At 45.9% G+C, this 22,748-nt stretch overlaps 1 protein-coding gene across 1 annotated transcript in view; it reads right to left on the bottom strand.

The window, feature by feature from the left end:
• The window catches only part of DNAH6 (dynein axonemal heavy chain 6), a 244,646-nt gene that overhangs the window by 17,087 nt on the left and 204,811 nt on the right, over positions 1 to 22,748 (bottom strand). Inside the window, exons 69-71 of the mRNA XM_019555221.1 lie at positions 15,577 to 15,696; positions 4,278 to 4,399; positions 1,754 to 1,883 (exon numbers count right to left, since the gene is read on the bottom strand). Coding sequence (XP_019410766.1) covers positions 1,754 to 1,883; positions 4,278 to 4,399; positions 15,577 to 15,696 — 372 coding nt within the window. The remainder of the gene's footprint in view (positions 1 to 1,753; positions 1,884 to 4,277; positions 4,400 to 15,576; positions 15,697 to 22,748) is intronic.

Here is a 22,748-nt window from a genome sequence, read left to right as displayed (position 1 = left end):
GACATTAAAAGTTGCCTGAGAGAGCAAAGATATTCATGCACATTTGTTTCAAAACAGGAACAAATTCAATGCCTTCAAAATGATGAGGCACCAAAGAATTGCACTGATGTAGGCCAGCTGGGGCAGGAGTTTCGGAAAAAAACATAACGTGCAAATAATTGTACCTGGCATGTTTGCATATTAACTGCACCAAGATGTATGTCTGAAAAAACTGCTATATTTTTAAAGTAACTTGACAGTAATGACTGTTCAGAAAATCTTGACAAATTGTCATGACAAGATATCATAGCAATAAGATAAATCCATTGTTCCATGAAAGGAATCTTAATTGTTTTCTGGTGCACAGTTTGAATAATACATTCCCTTGGGTTTTAGCTATGTATCTTTACAGAGGTATATTTTAGAACTCTTTTTACATAAAATACTTAAGTCTCATCTCATAGTTTATGCTCTAATGTTGTAATCAGAATTTCACAATTGGACCCTTGCATCTGTCAGAAGTCCCAATGAAGTCAGTGTGGATCTTTAATAAGCACAAGGGTCTGCCAGAATGCACCTGATTATTTAGACTAGGAGACTGTGTAAAGGTATACCCCAGCACAGATCTGAGTGCAGAAAGGTGGTCTGTAACTGCATATTTTAAAACTTCTGGTCTGAAGGTACAGAGACAAGCATTTGTTCTCACCTGAGCAATTAGCTATAACTAAGCTTCTCCTTCCTCCTGCACAAATATTTGGGGAAAATATTTAAGAATGGTTGTGTGGAAGATGGAAGAGGAAGCAGGTCTTTGGGAAGGCAAGGCTGCTCTGCCAGGCCATATAGCCCTGAGCAAAATACTCAGCTAAGGGTATTTTCTTTATATTCTTCCAAGCCCACACCCTCACACTCAGGAATAAACCTTAAGAGGCTTTTCTGACTAAGGAACAGAGAAACAATTATCTATTTAATCTTAAACACCTGCTTAAATCTCAAAGAGTGCAGCAGCATTTCTATGTGTGTATATACATAAGTGCATATATATACAAATGCTTTGCTGAATGGTAGTTTCCTCTTTCGTGGTGGTCTCCCTGCTATGCCTCTAAGTTGCAGACAACTGGTAAGGATGTGATATAAGCATTCGCAAACTGGACCAGGCTCCTGCCGCCCTATTGTCTCTGCAGAAATCGCATCTCTAACAGATGCTTCAGAATCTTTGAAGGAAAATATAAAACCCTATATTTGTATAAGAATAGAGAGGGCTCTGATGACAGTGCCCTAGCAACCTCAAGCAGCTATTAGCCATTTGGAAGTATAAGGTTGCAAATGAACAATTTAGCTAGTGTAAGTATGATTGTTTTGATTATCCATATACATTTTCTGTGTTCTGTTTTATGCTGCTTCAGTATTTTCTGGGAAGGCCTTCACAGGTAAAACCAACATTTGTTTCTTTGAAAACCTCCTTTTTAAGCAGCAAGTTCCTTAGGTTAAATTTGAATTATGCTGACTTTTACTTTTACAGTTTAAAATAGAGTGTATGTAGATTTATTTTAACAAGTTCTGCAAACACATATTTTCATGTGATGCTTATTGTTTTAATGTGGAAATACACATTGAATGCACACCTGATAGCATCACATAACAGTAACAGCAGTTTACCTATAAAAGGAATTATACAACAGTTATTCCTCAAAAACAGAACCCAATCAAACATTTTAAAATGCTATGACATATATGCAGCACCTCTAGAAAAAACACATTAGCAATGTTATCTTACGTGACAGCTTTGTCAGAATGGTGCTGGCAAGCTCTTGAACAATTTCATCATTGCTTTTTCCTGACCCTTGTGTAGTTGATCTTGGCTGAACCTCAAGTATTGTTGTAATCAAAGTGTTAGTCTCTTTACGCTGTAATAAACAGAGGAGAAAAAAAGCAGTGTTCCTTTAACAAAGTTGCCATTGTAAGGATTATTTCAATGTTTTCATATCAATCTCTCTTTTTTAAAAAACTGTTTCAAGTCTGAAAGATTTACCTCCAATAAACATTTTGGACTTTGTTCATCATGTGATTACTTTTTCATCTGCTTGCAAATTTAATTTGTGTCAATAGGCATGTAGTTTCTACTGTTACTCTCTTTAGCTACTCTTACCATGAGAAAAAAAGCTCACTGACCACATACTTTTGCATGTAATAGAGAATGCCAAGCTAGAAAAAACTTCAAGTTTTCCCAACCTTTACTCCAAAAGTATATCTGTTCCTCTGCACTGAATTCTGTACCTTGAATGCCACTTTAGTACAGTCATTTAAAATTGGTTAAAGTATATCTGTTAACATCTTTCTTCATTGATCTTTACAAGGATAACAATTTTTTTTATAGATTCCTACAGAAAGAAGTGTGAAATGAGCATGTGCTTCTCGGTATGTCTTTAACTCAGTCACAAAACTCCCTGCAGTATGTTAATGACTGAAGCTATAAAGAGCAGAGTTAAAATTGTAATGTTTTTAGTTAATTATCTTAGCATAGGAAGTTATGAAATCTCTGCTTCAATCCCCTAGGAATAAAGTTTATTAAATATTGGGTAGTTTATCTTCTGGCTTTTTCTACGTGGTGTAACAATCTTCTGTTTTTATGCTGCTTTGTCTTAAGCTTATTGCTTCATCAGTATAGATTTTTACAATTAATATTACACTACAGGCACAAAGTAGAATTTTTTTTTTTTCTAATTTAGCATTTGTGCCTGACAAAAGATATTTCTTTTAAATCTGTATCCTATTTAAGACCTGCTTCTGCAAGGATGAATATAATACAAACTTTTTAGAGACTAAACTATGTTCTTGATGTTAATTCATTTAGAATTTAAATGAACAGGATTAGAACTCATTTCAGGGGATGACAAAGTATATTGTGAGGGTGAGAGTATGTCTGATGCACAGTTGAGATTTCCAAAACAGTCCAGAGGATGACTGTGGTCTACAATGCAAAGTTCTGGCAAAAAAACCCAACCCTCTGACTGATACTGCTCTGCTGGCAAAAGATCCTGTCCCCATGCTGCTCTGCTAAAGAAATGGGTTCCTGCCACCAGGCAAAACATATCCACTGGTAGAGCTGTGCCAGGCAAGCCGTGGCAGCAGCAGTACCTTATAATGCACACAGTGGGCACATCGAAACAAGCATGAACATGTGGTATGTGGCGCCACAAACACATCTGCAGTGCCACATACTGCACAATCAGGTGCTCACCATGCTGTAAGGGCATACCACCCATGTGCGTGCTGCTGCATTTTTTTTTCTGCAGGTTTTTTTGACCCCTGTATATCTGGGCAGTGGGCACCACTGAAAAGCGGAGCCTGGCTGCCCAGAGCTGTGCAAATAGTGGTAGGATCACCACTGCTGCAGCTCTGGGAGGCCACCAGGTAGGGTTGCAGGGGCCAGCACAGTGCTGGCCCCAGCCTCCCATACCACCCCTAGGGTAACTTGCCATGCGCCAAAGCATGCGTGGCATGGGTATTCTCTGGGGACAAGCAGCTGCGGTGCAAGTTGCACTGCTGCTACTTGACTCTGGGGACCCAAACGTTCACACTTGCCTGGATGTGGCCAATGAATATATCAGCTACATTAATGGAAGATCATTGTTATCACTACAGTATCAATAGTACTTAGCAATACTCAAGATTTGCGCCTTCTTGTGTTTAGTGTTGTACATGTATTGAAACAATCAGAGAGTTTTCAAACTAAACAGACTAAGGGTTGATGAGAGAAAGTATCTCCTGAAGCCTAGAACAGCACCTTAGCCACAAGACCATTTCACATTACTGGTCTTTATCTATCACGAGTGTTTGTATAAATGTTACAATACTCTGTTTAGATCACTGTGACGGTGGTACCTGACAAAGATTTGGGAAGACTGGATGGTTCCTTCCCAGGAAAATGCACAGGACTTAACAATTGTGAATGTATGTGTTCTGATGGGGTTGTCAGGATCACTTTAAAGCACTTATTTTAGTCAGAAATTATAAAGTCTGTTACCTCATGTAAAATGGCATAGTGTACATAAGAATGTAGTTTATTAAAAGGCAGCTGGATAGGAAATTATTTTTAAAAATACGGTGGTCTTTACCAAATTTTACATATAGCAGAAAGGCAATGTAATGAGTAATGGGTGGGCAGCCTTGTAATTTTAATTTGTTATTTCTGCTTAACAAACTATAATTGTTAAATCAAATTTTCCCTTTAAGCTACAAAGTATAATACATTTAGACATAATTCATTTAGAATGTGTATTTACAAATAGTCAACAAACCTGGAAAACTAAATTAGCATTTTCATGCATTCCAAATATTTCTGGGTCATCAATCAAAGGAAGATTTTCAATGTATTCTTTAAAATCTTGCAAGGTATCAGCAACAGGTGCAAAATATACACCTGTTAAACAAATGGACAGATGAGACTTCATATTAAAATATTTCTTGAGAAGTAAATGGAAACCATGTTATGGAAAGGGTAAAAAATAATTATATTATTAATAGGCATTAGTTAAGCTTTCCCAAAGAAAAAAGGAATTCACCACAAAGACAACAAAACATAAATATGAAGATGTTTTACTATACAGTTGGAAGGTAACTTTATTTCATCAGGAGTGACATGCACTCATCAGATTCTGACAGCTTACAATGACTGTAAGCAAAGTTTGTAAAACATATGGTCAAAAGTCTCAGATATAAATATTTTGCAATAATTTCTTTCCATTTCAGAGGAACCAGAAAACTGAGGTAAACTCCCTCCCCTCCTCCCCCCCTTTTATGTTTTGGAAAAGATAAAAAATTGGATAGTTCTTTTCTGGTGAAACAATTTAAAAACAAAAGCACAATATGAGATGTTGCCTGTAACATCACTTAGAACAAAAGTTTATAACAAAAACAGCAAACAGCTTTCAAAAGCCTAACCACTGAGCTAAAAACCTGGTAAGTAGAAGCTCATATCTCAGAGAGAAGACTGTAAGTGTACTAAGCCTCAGGTTAATTCCCAATGGGCTTCCCAACTCTGCAGTGGGTTACTGTATTGCTTGGGAGGCTTCTGGCTCCTCGGTATTTTATACAAATAGGATTAAATGGACTCGTACTTAATACTTGTTGACATAACTATCAGGCCTGCAATGACAAAGAGCTGCAGTGGCTGAGATGGCAAGCAACAGAATGAAATATATGCAGTATGTCACAAGCCTATGGTCCACATCCAGTAAACTGAAACTAAATTCTCTTTTTCAGGTCCCTTGTTTTTCCAGGGAAATATAACAACAAAATATAGTCACAAACACAAATCCAGGGACATAACAGCTTTTGAAGCTGAATCCAGCAATTAAAGTACTAGTCCAGAACTTGGGAGACCTAGGTCCAATCCACTGCTCCAAGACAGTGTGGCAAGACCTTGAACAATTTCCTTAGCCACTCAGAGATAATTGAAATTACATTGCCAAGATTGGAGGGATATTTTGAGGATACAGGCAGGGAGATGCTCAAATGCTACAGTAAGGGGTACCATTTAAATACTGAAGATAGATTGATAGATGTGGCAGGAAGCCACCTTTGTTTCTCCCCAAAATCTCTGTGCTGTGACAGTGTGATTAGGATGGGTCCAGCAGAGGAGACACACCCTTACCCTATCTCTTTAGGTAACCTGAGCTGACTACATTCCTGAGGGAGGGGGGAAACCTGCTCCCTCTGCCTACGTGACTGGTATCGGCTACCTGGGTGAGGGGTTTCTACCTGGTGGGCTACAGTCTGCCTGGCAACTAGTGATGTATTTCAAATTGGTTGGCCAACAGCCAACTGGAGCTGGCCTCCACTGGACCAGGTGAATGAGGTCACAGGGGCTATATAAGTTAAGACTGCCCAGGAGGAGGGGGCAGCAGCCATGCGGGGGACTCAGAGAGGAGCTTTACCATCTGGAACTGGCTCTCTCCCCCAAAACTCATGAGCGAGGAATGGCCTGCCTCCAGAGGGAATCTCCAATAGCCTCTGGACGATGCTTGTAAGTAAGCTACTCGAGATATGGTTAGATATCTAGCTGGCAGTAACTCAGATGTGTGATCAAAAGGCTACCTCAGCCAAACTGTTTTGCTCTATGGGATTTCTATGATATTGCTCAATCTTGTACCCTATTTTCACCCTACCCCTGTAATCAATAAAGTTCTCCTTTGAGACCAGCATGGGAGACTTATTGCGAGGTGTGTCTAAATTATGCCTAAGAGACCCCTTAGGTCTGCGGACTACGGGAGACTTTCCTTTTTGACCCCCAACTTGGGGAAGTGCTCCAAGTGCCTGTACTGGGTCGAGTATCCATAGGACTATTAGGCCTGTGTTTCCCCAAGGACACAGGGCCAAGAGAGTCCCTTCTCGGGGTGGTGGCAGCTACGTTACCCCCAGGCTAGCGAGTATGCTCCAGGAAGGGGGTCAGCCAGACGTGAGGCACCCCTAGGGAGAAACTCGGAGCCTGGAAGGTGGTTGGGCACAGTGGGGGTGGGCAGCTCAACACAGAAGTGCCGTCTACTGGCCCGCCACAATAGATATACAATATGCTGGCAGCTTTTGCCTATAAGGACTCCATGATCTTAGTATGTGTCAGCATTCTCAGTTCACATATTGAAGGCAGAAAATAATGGCAATATGCCATATTCATAGGCCACCAGTGGAGAGTGGGATACCCTCAGAAACCTGTTGAATATTCTGCTAGTCTTCTTTTCAATATTGAATACTCAAATTGATACTCAAATTCTCCAAGTTCTCTCTGAAGTTGGACAATTATAATTTAGCGTTGTCAGCAGGATTCAAGGACTCATTGGGAACTCAACAATCCTTCAGTAATACTTATATTTTCCTGGTTGTTCTAAACCTTTAACCCACATGGATCAGTTAAGTACCTGAAGGAATAGTTGCTAAATATGCAGTAATCTTTTTAGAATACATAAAGACTTTACATCTCAAGTCCTGCAACTAGACCATTTCTGGTCAGGACTTTAAAATACTATTCTATTCACAAAAGATGCTCTATAAAAACAGCAGTGGAGTTCCATATCCTCAGTGGTTTCCAGAACAGATATTCTCAGTTCACAATTAAAAAGATGTGATTTTTTTTTCTAAATGGCCATTCTTTCAAACTCAGCTTGGAATACAGGTTCAAGATGGAGTTCAAAGACCACAACCTATATGAAAGACTCTGCCACCCAGATTCTGCAACTGCACAAGACTATTGTCTTTAGAGTATGACCTTGATGATACCTGCAAAGCACTGTTGCCTTTAGTAAGCTTGCATTGATGTAGCTTATTGGAACCTAGTAAACAATTCTGCTGATGTACAGCAAAGAATAGGTAGTATCTCTTTCTTAAGGGAGGTAGTGTCATCCAGAGTATGGCGCTAGAGCAGATGCCAGAAAACATGGGATCTAGATCTCTAGTAGGAGCTACACTTAAGACATAATTAGTCTGTAAACTGCATCTTAAATAGTAACCCGGCCACAAATTCAGACAAGTAATGGCACCACAGAAACTAAGACTAACCACAAAAATATTACACAAAAAACGTACAATATTTTTCTGGTCGTTTCTATTGAACCTTAATTTTAACATGTGGCAGGGTTAGGTTTACATTCACTGAGTACATCCACATGTGTGCTTTATTGTAGTAGACTAATTTACTGTGCAGTAAAGTGTCACTGTTTACACATATGGCAATTAGGCCAGTGTAGACTAATTTACTACACTGTTGGACAGTACCTTCAGACACAAGTACTATCCAATAGTGGAGTAAATTACTGTGCTTAAATGTACGTGGAGATAGTGATGCAGGCGCAAATTACAGTGACACAGGATGCAGAACAGGGTGGGCCACCTGGGCCATGGGCTGACCAACTTTTAGGATGTTAATTTATATAACCCACAAAGGTACAATTATCATTCCGGTTAAAACTGTATAGCTATTTTTTTAACTGCATAGCTAGCTAAATTAATGTGCTAAAAGTTGGTTGGGCCATGGCCTGGATGGCCCACTCTGTTCTATGGCCTACGCCCGGCCAGCTGAGCCAGCAGGAGGCCAGACTCTCACCTGCTGCTGCACCACATGATTTGGTAGCTTCAGGAGCTGAATGGCATGGGCAGCTCTTTCATCACCTGACACTGCCACCTGGGCCCTAGGCCTGACTCCCCAAAACCCCTGCCAGCCTGAGCCTGCCCCCAGGTAATGTGTTGCACCACCATGGGCACCTGCTGCCTGACGCCGGCAACCAGATCCTGTAGCTGGCCCACTGAGGCTCCTACCAGCCCAAGCCTGCCCCTGGGCATAGTGCCCCACCACTGTGGGCACCTGCCATCCAACGCTGGCACCTGGACCCTACACCTGGCCTGCCAAGGCCCCTGCCAGCCTCAACCTGCCCCCCAGGCACACTGTCCCACTGCTGCGGGCAACTGTTGCCAACACTAGCACCTGGAGCCCAGGCCTGACCCTGCCCTCCTTGAGGCTGCTGCCAGCTGCCATCATGGTAGGCCCTGCACCTGCTGACACACAGAAGCAGGTGCCCAACTAGACTCATGAAGAAACTGGACCTTATCGGTTTCTGGGGGGATGTTCAGATCCCGTGGCAGTTTGGTCAGGTGTCAAGGGCCAAAGTAGAAGTGTGGACACTGGCGGTCCATCTACCAGTTCTGGGTCAAGGCAAAGGCCCTCAGGGCTCTGTGGGTCTGTGTCCAAGACAACAGGTGGTCCAGGGCTGCCCACAGACCCATGCCCTTTCTGAGGGAGCTGGATTGCATCCTGGCCCCCATAGACCCCGGTGAAGACCAGCACACGTTTTGCAGCATGGCTGGGGTGCTGGAGCCAGTCAGGAGCTGTGGGCCAGGAGGACTCTCTGTTTGGGAGACCCTCAGGGCCCTCACTTCAGGTCCTGGCATGCTCCCTGTTTTCATCCAGCAGCTTGGCCAGCCTGGCAAGGATGGCTCCTGCACATGCCAACTTGAGCTTGTTGCTTGAGGGAGCCACAGCCTGGGTGGGCATGTGCTATTCCTGAGGACATGTTGGTCAGTTGGACCTCTTTTCCGTGACCAGGGGTATCGTCAGATTGTCAGGAGCAGCTGCCACAGCTGCCCAGAAAGCCTTGCACAGGGAAGAGGGATGAGGGAGGAGAGGGTGCTAGGGCCACCCATGCCTCTGCCAAATCACTCCTTGCTCCTGGGCTGCATACCTGCGGCCAGGGGAGGTCCTGCCCTCTCCTCACCTCCCTACCTCACCTGGCCAAGCTCCCCACCCATCCGCTGAAGTCTCCCCCTGCCAACATGCAGGGAGGCAGGAGGCAGTTCAGAATTTTACTGAGCACTACATGGGCTCCCAGCTAGGCAGCTAAGGGCCTGTCACATGCAGAGAAACTTGTCAATGGCAGCAGTAATCTCCTTCTCAATCACGGGGATCAGGCACTTGTAGTGTAGGCAGACTTACCCCTCCAGGTGGTGGTGCATGTTATGGGCTTGCCTAGGGCACCCCTGAACCTCAGGTCCCTGTGCCAGGCTCTCAGCTGCACAATCGCAATTATCACAATCATCATCAGCAGAGCATAGTGGGTCTGGCAGCCCTCAAAAATGCTCAAATGAACAGCTAGTCGCAGTGTGCCTGGGTGACTGACCAGGGGCATGCTTGGGGCACAGCCCATGAACAGCAGGGGTCCTGACTCAGGGCACCTCTCTGGAGAAGGCCACCAGAGGAGGGGGGCACCACCATGTCTGTGTCCCAGCTGGAGCCCCTCAACCCCAGAACCCAGGTGCCTCAGGCTGAGCAGCATGAGGGCGAAGTGCCTGGCCCGTAGAGTGAAGAAACAGGGGAACTGATTTAAAGCTGCTGTAGCAGCTGCCAGCAGAGGCCAGCCATGGCCTGGGCTGAGTAGGGGACAGGGGTGCCTGTGGCAAGTAGCCCACCTGCCTCTGCTGTGGGAGCAGGGAGGGAAAGCTCATCTAGCAGCCATCTGTGGAAGGACCAGGAAACCTACCATGGTTTCTGGGCACCTGTGCACGCATGACCCCCAAACTTAGGGTGGGTGGCGCACAGCCTCTCTGTACAGTGCATATTATCTCTGAAACATTGCAAACTCTCACAAAGAGCATCTCTGTCCTTTGCTCTGCAGAACCAGCTGCTGCATACAGGAGAAACCCACCTACTGCCAGCAGAGATGGGGCCATAAGGACACCAACACCCTCTGTAGGAATGTTTTGCATGTGCTGGCTCTGTCGGTACTGGAGCCAGGACCAAGCAGTTCTCCTTGAGTGGCTAGTCACCATTCCCAAGAAGCATATCAAGAAGACTCACACATGGCACTGTGAGCTCTGCGAGACAGATCAGGCATACCTTGCCCTCCCACAGAGGCAGGTGGAAGCTGAGGAGGAGCAGCATGCCATGATGTGACAGGCAGTGGAGGCTACCAAGGATGACTAGCAGGTCCTTGACACAGCGCTGGCCCTGGCAGTCTCTTTTGTGCAACCTGGCATCCAGGCCCTTGCCCCAGCCCTGGCTGGCCCTTGGCAGCTGCCTGTAACCCTGCCTCAGGACCCCCAATGGGCAACATTGACTGCAGTGGCTGAGACCACTAGCCCCTGCCCCACCCCGCCCCAGCCAGGCCCTCCTCCTCAACTGCTGCCTGCCCTACTTCCATGCAGCCCCTTATTGGGAGCTGGCCATGGTGGGGTCAGCTTCCCATGCAGGCCCTGCTAACCTTGGCCCTGTGGAGGAGGAGAGGGAGTAGACTGAGGAGGTTGGACAACACCTGACCTGGCCTCTGGGTGAGCTTCTGGCCCTCTGGGCTCATCGTGGTGTCCAGAACAAAGGTGGTGTCAACAGAGGTCAGGGTACAGAGCAGCTCTCTCCAGGCTCCATGCTGTAAGTACCTCCTTCCCACCATTTCCCCCCCCCCCCCAACACTTGGAAAGATTCTGTAAATAGTTTCACTAAGAAGAGGATGCTTTATTGGTGGTGGGCGCTGGGGTTGGGGCGGTCTGTTGCTGGTGAGGGAGGGAAGGAGAGGTCTGTTGTTCGAAAGGGGAGGCCTGTTGTGTTCTGGAGGTAAACAAAAGGTTGGGGATTGTTGTACACTGCCTGCAGTGTGTGTGGCCTTGGAGTTGCCCTAAGGTCCATGGGTGGCTGCCTAGGTGCCCTGTGCGGGGGGTGATGAAGGAAGTGGCTCATGAGCACCTTGCAGATATGATGCCCTGGTTACCACTACTGGGTGTGCGGGTGTGGGGTGGGGGCTCAGGGGGGCTGGCAGCAGTAGTGGCACTGCAGTTTGCATTTCCTGTGCCAGGTGCCTTTGGTAGGCTGTGCCTCTTCTACCTAAGCCCTGCAAAAGAGTTGCCCGTGAGTCTCACCAATGTTGTGCAGCATGCAGGCTGTAGCAATGACCTGGGGGATTTTGACTTCAGTGAACTCAAGGCAGGTACTGAGGTTGCACCTATGTCCCTTGAGGTGCCTGAAGGCGCATTCAGCCAGCGCACAGCTCTGGCCCAGAAACCAGTTCAAGTGTGCCTGGTGTGGGTCAAGCTGGCTGGTGTAGGAGCGCTTAAGCCCCAGCAGCAGCAGATACATGGGGTTCTCTGACAAAGAGGGGTGGGACTGTCACATCACTCAACTACAAGTCTGGGACTCCTGGTGCAAAGTGGCCGTTCTCCACCAAGCCTGGCAGGGCAGAATTCCAGATAATCCAGGCATCATGGGTGCTGCAAGCCCAGACAGCACAGATGTTAGGGAAGGCCCCTGGTGGTCCACCCTGGCCTGCAGCATGATGGAGTGGAAGCCTCCTCGACTGTAGTAGAAGTGGTCTGCTTGGGGCAGGCAGATGACAGGGATGTGTGTCCTGTTGATGACCCTGATGAACTGTGGGAAATGCAGTGCTCGGAATCCTGCCACCAACTCCAGGGGGTTGACAACCCAGACCATGGTGTTGGCTAGCATGTCCTGGAGGGCACCACAGACCTCAACGATGGATTCCCCAGCATTGTCTTGCCCACCCCAAACAGTTGGGCAACATAGTGAAGGCTGGCAGTTGTGAGCTTCATGAGGGCTATGGCCATGTGGGTCTCCATGGGGAAGGGCTGGCACACAGTGGTGTGTCATTTGGATTGAGTCCAGCTACTGGTCATCATCCTAGGTGTGCAGGATGGTGCAGTGTCCCCAGTCCCAGCTGGCAAGGCAGGCCCAAAAGAAGTGGGGCCAGAACATCATGAGTTTGGGGACTGCAGCCGCAGCAGCGTCCATGTGGGCATTGTTGGTGTTGCTGCTAGGGTCTGGCAAGTGACCCAGAGGCAAGTAGCCAATGGCCTGGGGATGGTGGGGCACAGGCTGGGCAACGGGCTCAGGCATGGAGCCATGTGGCAGGGTCGGGCAGGTGGGGTTGAGGCCCATCAGGGCCAGGTTGCAGTCAGCATGGATGTGAAGCGTGGCTAGCATGGCAGCAAGAAAGCTGTGGCATTGGTTAGCGCAGCTGGGGGGAGGGTAAGGAGTGTCCATGACATGCTAGGCACAGGCTCTTGGGACATTGTCCTAGACGGCTGTGCCAGTAGACTGCTTGGGGCTAAAGAAGCGTGCGACCAGAGAACACAGCATTGGGTAGCCTTTTAAAGCATAAGGCTGGTGCTCAGATGAGTGTGGCTGCCTGCAGCTGGAGCCTGGAGCTCACCCTGGCTGCAGCACCAGGCCAGAGCAGTCCAGGAGCATTTCTAATCTAAACAGCTCCACCTGGGCTCAATTTGCTCGTGACTCAGGTGCACATGTAGATGCACTTGGGAGTAGTTTACTGCCCAGTGATTTGCTGCGCAGTTTATTCATGCATGTTAATTGCATGTGTAGACGTGCCTACTGTGTGATAACAAGATGCTTTTGAGATCCCATTTTGGGCATCTACCTGAAATGCCTAGATTTTTAAAAAGATTACAGTATGCCTTTCCCAGAACACTGGAAATTGCTGTAAGCTGAGCTCCACTGAAAACATCACCCTTATCCTCTCCAAGTCCACACATGTAAAATGTGGAGAATAGTATTTACTTATTCTTGTAATATGTGCATATATCTACAGATTGGCAGGGTTGATTTATTATTACCATTGTCTCTCTTTGTTTTGCAGTGAAAGCAGAAGTAATAAAAACAGCAAAACTTAAATGCCGTCACTAAATTCAACAGCTTCACATATCTGAGGACTAATTTTTTTTTCATTTATACTGAAGTAAATCCAGGCTCTTAGGGCTAACTTTTATTCTACTTTATGCACTTAAATGCCATATACAGATTCACATTACTGCTATTTTTGGCACTTACCCAATGACTGCAATTCAGTTCTGCCCATGCAGTATTACTGAGCATGCTCACTAGGCCTGTACTTTCTGAGCATTTATCTCATCTAAGAGAACTGCCCATCTATGTGCATTAGACTAAGTCACAAAATGTTAGTTGTAGAAAAACCATGATAAGAAAGTTGGGAGCAGGCAGTACCTCCCACCTTTTAACCTAGCAGTAAATGCTCTTGCCCAGAGACCAGAAAACCTGGGTAGTAGGCTCCAGTCAGCTACATGAGACTTGAACCCATATCTCCTATTTCCAAGCAAAGTTTATTTTTGTATAAGCAAATGTACTCATAATAAAACATTAAAAACCATAACACCATTTCAAATCATACCTCAAATTATATAACAGCAACTCAAACCACATTGTCTTACTTCAGACTTATACAGCTGCCGACATATCTTGTGCCCCTGTACACTGCAGAATACCTACATCCCATTTACAAATGCAAAATATTACAATTCCATTCAACAGCTCATAATATCCCCCCTTCCCATATAACTTGAAACCATTACAACACGTTATTACATATCGTTAAGACTTATGCTCCCCTCCCCAACATGTATCCAAAAAGAAGCAACCCCATATTTAAGATAGAAAAGAAAAACACACACACAAAAGATACCTTATTTTCTTTTACCTGACTTTACATCCGTTAGCATAACCAATACAGATACAACTCGTGTTTAACCTCCATTCCACTAAACAAAAAACATGCTTCCAAGCAAGGTGCTCTAGCTACCTTGTCATAGACCAGCACTGTCTCGAGCATTCCTCTGCCCCTTGTACTTAATATTCACGGGCTAAAACAAACAAACACCTACTGGGAAAGTTTCTGTCAGATTGGAAGCAAAGGCCCATGAAGTCCAGGGTCCTTACTCTGCTGCTCTCCTTCCTTCCTTCCTTTTGTCAGGATCTTGAACTCAGTTGTCTCGTGGTCACTGGTGCCTAAATTGCTATCCACTTCTACATCCCCCACCAATTCTTCCTTATTTGTGAGCAACAGGTTCAGAAGAGCACTGCCCCTAGTTGGTCTCCCCAACCCCTACACCAGGAAGTTGTCTCCAATGCTCTCCAAACACTTCCTGGATTTCCTGAGCACCACTGTATTGCCCTCCCAGCACATCAGGGTGACTGAAGTCCCCCGTGAGGCCTGTGATCTGGAAACTTCTGCTGGTTGTCTGAAGAAAGCCTCATCTACCTCATCCTCCTGATCTGGTGGTCTATAACACACACCCACCACAACACCCTTGTTTCTCTCCTCTTTGACCTTAATTCAGAGACTTTCAACAGGTCTATCTCCAGTTTCATACTGAAGCTCTGAGCAATCATACAGCTCTTTTACATACAGTGCAACTCCTTCTCTTCTTCTCCCTTTCCTGTCCTTCCTGAACAGCTTGTACTCATCCAAGACAGTGCTCCAGTCATGCAAGTTCCCACCAAGCCTCTGTTATTCCAATCACGTCATAGTTCCCTGACTGTGTGAGGACTTCCAATTCTTCCTGCTCCCAGACTCAATGCATTTGTGTGTAGACAGCTGAGGTGACTAGCCAATTGCCCTACTTTCTCAGGAAGAATGAGGAGGCCTCCCCTGCTGCTCCTTTCTGCTTCTGCTTCTGCTTCCTCCAGATTCCCCACTTACCTCAGGGCTTTGCTCTTCATCCCCAGGAGAACCTAATTTAAAGCCCTCTCACTGGATTAGTGAGCCTGTGTGCAAAAAGGCTTAGAACTGGCTCTCCCCTTTTCGGAGCTAATACCTTAACTGCAGCAGATAAAACAAGAGGGGGGCCCTCTGTTATCTCTAACCAAGGAGATGGTTGGAACTGAGAATCACAAAGAATTTTCTGCTCTTCATCTCCTCAGCATGGGGGCACAAGGAGGGGCTACAGTGTACTTTACCAGCTAAAGGACAAAAAAGTCTCTGCTATAAGCTCACTGAGAACTTAAGGCAAATCTCCTAGTGCAAATGTGTATGTAGACAATTACTCAAATGAGAACTGAATTTGCAAGTCTTCAGAAGTGCACAATAGATCTTACAGTTCAAAGAGGGCTAAGCAACAGTAAATGACACTGGATTCATCATGGAAGTTAGCATTTTTCTGCAATATAGATAACTCTACAATTCATAAAAACATAACAATGTGTGGTATATGGATGTAATTCCAGATACTGGACATGTATTTCTATATTCAGGTTTTTCACTGATCTAAAAAGTCCTCTATAATTCCAAATGCATTTACCTGATTCTGAGTATTTGTAATCATCTTCTAATGTTTCAGGAGCAAAAAACCTCTTTAAGATTGTGTGCAGACATCTCTGGTCCCAGGTGTCTGTAACTCGCCCTCCATAAGTAATTTCACCTGTAAAATTTTATATGATAAGAGTTCATATAACAATTCACATATAAAGCAGCCTTTACTTCTTAAAACTTCACCTCTCGTCTTCTCTACAGTCCATTACAGCATGGTTTTTCTATGACATTATTATGGAAATAAGAGTGTTTAACTGTCAAGATTCTTTTCTTACTGTTAAACTGACACCTAATACAAGATGACATTGCAATACATCTAAGTCAAGTAATAAAAATCAGGAAAATACTAATATTTCATCAAGTTACACAGACAATTACATGCCTAATTTAAGCATGTAATTACTTCAGATGTATATGCAAACTAGGTACTGCATTTTATATACCTAATTAACCATCTACATGCCCAGGTACTCAATTTGCTGTGTAATTAGGAACTGCACATGCAAAACAGACACACAAGTTTGCACAAATTTTACGTTTTGAACAAATTTTCCCATTTTATACTTGAAAATTCTGGATCCAAAGGCAATAAGATAATGTGCTACCTAATATTCTCCTTTATGGGACTATCTTCTGTCCTAACTTCTGATATCTAACGATCATCTCAAATTTATCCATTGGTGTAGAAGGTCTGGACACAACTCTCATGCTACCCAAGTATTTTAGAAGCTATGTTGAAGCACTGACTCTTTTTGTTAGGTATATGTACTCATAGGGCGCATGCAGATGAGCCCATATGTGCCTCTTGCAGCATCTCAGACCCCTTTGAGACATTCCAAGAGGCACATGAAGGAATGAGAAAATGTTCCCCGCACTGCAAATTTGTTTTTAACACTGTAGATATAATCAATAAAACTTTGCCCAACTGATTGCTGTCTCTGTCTCACGCTCTCTTTCTCTCTTTATAGTGGTCTTTTATTTTAATTGTGGAGGAACGTGGATTTTGAGGTATTTTACAGAGTGACTTTGGGATTTATTTTATCAGGGATTTTTCAGTTGTCCAATAGGGAACACCAGAATTCCTGCTAGGGAAGCCAGTGGCAGGACCCTGCCTGCACCTTGGACCCGGCTGACTGTGGCTGACTTCCTGGCCAGTTGGAGCCAGGGGGACATGCTTTGACAGTTCAAAGCAGGCCACCACACCTGGAACATCATCTGGGCAAGCCCAGATGGCAGGGAAGGGGGCACACATGGCAGTAGTGCTGCACAAAGGCCAACCCTGCAGCCACAGCCCATTGGCAGCTGACCCAGAAGGGCAGACGCCTCTACTGGCTGTGCAGTTCCCATTTGGGTCTGGCAGGTGCACAGCAGGTCACAGCCAGGCAGCAGCCCCCACTGCCAGACTGCTGCAGTGGGTAAAGGGTGCAGGGAACTCTCAGGGCTGCTTCAGCAGTCCAGTTGGCATAAGGGGTAGTGTCCCCAGGTACAAACTGGTGGGCCCCAGAAGCTCCTGAGAGTGAGTAACCCTGAGCTACTTACCCAGCTAGCTTTTTGTACTGACAGGGCCAGGACAGGGCAGCTTTTTATACTGCTGAAGATAGCACAGGTGCTGGTGCCGGGCTCTAGCTCCCCCTGGCTGCTCATCTGGGAGGAGCCAGTCACGGCTATTTTACCCCAAGTGGCACAATTTACTCCACAACAAAGTGCATGCCCGAGCACGTGCACTGAGGCAAAAAGCCCTGGCTCAAATTTGCACCACTTCTATCTGAGCTGCTGTAAGCGCACATGCTTACATGCGTAGATGTGCCCATAAGGTTTACAACTGATTCAGCAGTATTGGACAATATGCATGACCCTAAAAGAGACCTCCATAAGGAAACTCAAGCACTTTCATCCAGCAGGGCACATTAAGAGAGGGATCATTTTTAAAAAGAAAATAATTGGGCAATTAATTTTCCTATCGCTTCCATGTCATTTACCTCAAGCAAATATTTGAGATATGGTGAGCAGTATGGAAAAGGTTTTAGAGGGGAAGAAATAGAGACAAATAGAAAGTTACCCTTTCCCTTAATCTGCTTTAAGACCAGAGCTGGGAGCAGCTTGCTACTGAAGGATAGGGCTGCAAAGGAGTGAAGATCAGGCTGGAGTACTCTACATGGAGGTGGATAGATGACTTTGGAATTGCAGCTTTGCAGAATTCCTCTTTAACGTATGATGATTTTCCTATTCAAGGGTTTGTTCTGGAATACTTAGTATAGTGTATCCTACAACAAATACACTAATGATTCTGTGTATAATAATCATAGTGATACCATATATTCCTGTTTTCAGGACCAGGCAGCTATGGTAAAAGAAGATGAGGAGATGTGGTATTGTCCTGAATTGATTGGTTGTTCTAAGCCAAATCCAAAAAGCTTGTATTTATCTTCAGGAGTTTAGGAGATGGGTTACCAAATCACATGTTTTGAGAAGCCTGACTATTTAAAGTTAGAGGGTACATAATTAAGAAAAAAGGGGCAGGGTAAAAGGGAATTGGAATGGTCATGCTCAACTTGAACCTGGCTAACAATTTATTCTGAACAAAAAACAAATTCAGAAGGATCAATGTTCATATGCTTGCCCTCCCTAAGAAAACAGACAATGCCCACTAAATGAACCAAAGCTAGATTTAAGACGACAGGAATTTTGCCCTATGCAACTTTCATGTAATCTCCATGAGGCTGACACTGAAGTAAAATCAATTATTTGTAAACAAGCATTTAATAGACATGGATGAATAAACACATCTTTACAACGTATACTGACAGAGTACTTTCACTGCAATTTGTGCCACAGAAGGGGCTTCATTTAGCAAGCAAGCTTGAAAGCACTTGTACTCATCTTTGAAAATTTTCACTAGTTTTAATCTTCAGCTTGACAAAACACAAAACAGAATAATGAGCATATGAAAAAAATCCTTTAAATGACAAAATAGATATGTATTTATGACAAGTATTTACTTTATGATAAAACCAATTCTAACATTGTGTAATGCCATAGGCAAATGACAGACTTATGGGAATTGTAATATTTAGTAAAAATAAAATCTAAATAGCATGATGTAGATCTATGGGAGACATTTTCACAATTCAGTGCTAATCTAGGAGGAGCTATTAGCATTAAGGATCAGGTGCACTGGACAGCTATGTTTGCCTAAAGAACACAAATGTGTTTCTCACTTGTTCTGGAAATTCTACTTATAATAGACACACTTCCTGGGATAGATTTTACTTCTTTATATAATCACCCATTTCTTATTATCTCCTATAAGCATAAACTACCATTTCTTCTATTTGTAGCACACCCCATTGTGGCAGGGCACCGCGGGTCCCTGCCACTTTAAGGGCCTGGAGCTGGCAGCTGCCAGGTGCCTGATGAGGGCAGACATTTTGAATCTGGGGCTGCCCATATAAACAAGGCAGTTCGGCTGCTAGGGGCCAGGCAACAACATTGCCTGGCTGGAGGGCTGCATGTATCATCTGGAGGTAAGGGAGGAGCTGTAGGGGATGAATAGGAGGCTCCTGGTCCTGAGTATGACTTAAAACTGCACCCTGCTGGGAGTGGGTGGCCTGGTGGGACTCCCAGTGGCATGGGAGCCCCCAGGAAATGCCTGGCCAGTTGCCACCCTGGTGAAAGACTGGTCAGGGTGCTAGCCCCCACAACTGGGTGGGTTACCCCTTTTGTTTTGGAGGGCCCAGAGGGTGGACCCTCAGAGAATGAGAAAAGGGCCATTGACTCAGGACTGTCTGAATTTCTCCTGACTGGCCCACGCTGGGGCCAGGACTGGAAGGGTTGAAGGGCATCCCTTGCAGTGGGCCTGTGGCCCAAGAGCTGAGGGCCTAGGGTCCTGACTGGCCTGGAGGTGGGCCAGGACTAGATGAGCCAAAGGTCTCAGTGGGGGGACCTCACCCAGAGGGGAACCAGCTCAGGGAGCTATGCTGCCTGGTATGATGGCAGAAGAGGCCACTTGAGGAAGAGGAATAGAGGTGGGGTTCAATAGGAGGATTCTGGGGCCCACTGTGGGGGCTGGTGATTAAAAGAACATCAAGATGCCATCTGCGAGGCTTGTGCTGCAGTGTGGGGGAGGAAAGGACCGCAGATAGTGCCCCCTGGCATCTATCTCCCCTTTTAAGCATACCTAAGCCTCCAAGATGTTAACAATCATTGGACATTAAGCCCCATTGTCCAATCTGGTCAATCCCTTGTCCATGTGCCTTCAGTCCCAGTGTCAACTCCAGTCAATGAAGGCCTCTAAACCTGGAACAGTCTCTGTCACTCCTGGAGCCTCTGGTCCTGGCACCTTTAATAATCCTGGCCCCTCCTGGGCTCAGGCCTGTACCTTGATTAACTGGCTCGTAGTATGGGAAACAAGCAGAAGGAACTTACTCTCCTGCTAGCTGATACCAGCTCAGACATAGTGGGGCTCACTGAAATGTGGTGGGACCTAATGCATGACTGGGCGGTGAATATCAAGGGCTATAGGCTGTACAGGAGGGACAGGACATGGAGGAAAGGCAGAGGTGTGGCACTCTACATTAAGGAGGAATACACAGCCTCACCAGGTAGTACAGAGTCAGAGGAGGGGCACACGGAAGTGCTCTGGGTTAGAATGCAAGGCAGTCGAGGGGAAAGAGACTTAACAGTGGGGGTCTACTACAGACCACCCAACCAAGGAAAAGAGCTAGACCAGGAATTCTTAAGTCAGCTCACGCAGGCAGTTAGGTCAAAGGACGTGGTCATCATGGGTGACCTGAACTTTCCAGAAATCTGCTGGGAAGAGCAGTCAGCCAGGTCTGACTGCTCATGCAGGTTCCTAGCCCAAATGCAGGACCTCCATCTAACTCAGGAGGTGCACAGCCCCACCAGGGGAGACGCTTTGTTGGACCTGGTGCTGGCCATGGGTGATGCCCAGGTGGTCGAGCACCCTCAGGCCCCTCACCAGGTTAACAGTGATCATTGCCTGCTGGAATTCACCATCCAGTGCAAGGTGGCAAAAGCCTGCATCAAGGCAGCAGCCCTAGATTTCAGGAGGGCGGACTACAATGAGCTAAGAAGAATAGTTAGGGAAGCACTGAGGTCCCAGAGGGAAGGGCAGCCAGGTATCCAAGAAGAGTGGTTGCTCCTTAAGGAGACGATCCTCCAAGCGCAAAGGGAGATAATCCCAACACGGATCAAAGGCAGCAGGAGAGCACAAAAGCCCCCATGGCTCACCAAAAGCATCCGGGAATGTCTTCTAACTAAAAGGGAGGCATACACCCAATGGAAGGGAGGGGCCATCACCAGGAAGGATTATACTGTGGTTGCTCGGGGATGCAGGGGGCAGTCAGAAAGGCCAAGGCAGAGATGGAACTGGGACTAGCTTCCTGGATCAAGGACAACAAGAAGTCCTTTTTTAAATACATAGGAGACAAAAAGAAGGTACTGGGTAACATGGGGCCCCTGCAAGACACACTAGGAAATTTGGTTGTCACACCAAATGACAAAGCTAACCTTTTTAACAACTTCTTTGCCTCCATTTTCCTGAGCAGGGACCAGATCAGCCCCCCCAATGGGCCCTACTCAGGCCCCAGGGGAGGTGCACCAAGGCCAAGGGTCAGGGAGGAACTAGTCAGGGAACTTCTGGAGGGACTAGATGCATTTAAATCAGCTGGTCTGGATGATCTCCACCCCAGAGTGCTGAGAGAATTAGCTGAGGTCATTGCGAGACCCCTGGCATAGCTTTATGAGCACTCGTGGTGCTCTGGTGTGGTGCCAGAGGACTGGAAGAGGGCCAATGTGGTTCCCAACTTCAAAAAGGGGAGGGAGGAGGACCTGGGAAACTATAGGCCAGTTAGTCTTACCTCGATCCTGGGTAAGCTTTTTGAGAGAATTATCCTGGCACATGTCCATGAGGGGCCAGCAGGGGAGATTATGCTTAGGGGCAACTAATTAATTAATTTATTAATTAGAGGTAGGTCCTGTCAGACCAACCTGATGGCCTTCTATGACCAGGTTACCAAATCCTTAGATGCAGGGGTAGCAGCGGACATAGTCTTCCTGAACTTTTGGAAGGCCTTCAGCAAGGTCTCTCACCCCATTCTTGTTGAGAAACTGGGGGACTGTGGTGTCGACACCTACACAGTCAAATGGGTTGCCAACTGGCTGGAGGGCCGCACCCAGAGAGTGGTCATGGATGGGTCATTTTCGACCTGGAGGGATGTGGGCAGTGGGGTTCCGCAGGGCTCGGTCCTCCAGCCCACTGTTCAATATCTTCATCAGTGACTTGGACGACGGGGTAAAAAGCACACTGTTCAAACTTGCTGATGACACTAAGATGTGGGGGCATGTGGGCACGTTAGAAGGAAAGAATAGGCTGCAATCAGACCTAGACAGGTTACAGGAGTGGGCAGAGGAGAATAGGATGGGATTCAACACTGACAAGTACAAGGTGATGCAGAGTAAAAGGGAATTGGAATGGTCATGCTCAACTTGAACCTGGCTAACAATTTATTCTGAACAAAAAACAAATTCGGAAGGATCAATATTCATATGCTTGCCCTCCCTAAGAAAACAGACAATGCCCACTAAATGAACCAAAGGTAGATTTAAGATGACAGGAATTTTGCCCTATGCAACTTTCATGTAATCTCCATGAGGCTGACACTGAAGTAAAATCAACTATTTGTAAACAAGCATTTAATACACATGGATGAATAAAAAAAATCTTTACAACTTATACTGACAGAGGAAGAACCAGCACCATGCCTACAGGCTGGGGAACTGTCCTCTCATCAGTGCAGAGGCAGAAAAGGATCTTGGAGTCATCACTGATGCCAAGATGAATGTAGGCAGGTAATGTGGGGATGCAGTCAGGAAGGCCCTGCACCTTGTCATGCATCCACAGATGCATCTCGAGCAGGTCCAAGGAGGTGATCCTCCTCCTCTATGAGGCACCAGTAAGGCCGCAGCTGGAGTACTGCATCCAGTTCTGGGCGCTGTACTGCAAGAGGGATGTGGACAACATGGAGAGGGTCCAGAGGAGGGCCACACTCATGATCAGGGGACAGCAGGGCAGGCCCTACGAGGAGAGGCTACGGGACCTGAACCTGTTCAGCCTCCACAAGAGAAGGCTGAGGGGGATCT

The sequence above is a fragment of the Crocodylus porosus genome, unplaced genomic scaffold, assembly GCF_001723895.1.
Source record: "Crocodylus porosus isolate Cpor-Errol unplaced genomic scaffold, CroPor_comp1, whole genome shotgun sequence".
NCBI lineage: Eukaryota > Metazoa > Chordata > Crocodylia > Crocodylidae > Crocodylus > Crocodylus porosus.
This window is presented reverse-complemented; position numbering and strand designations above follow the sequence as displayed.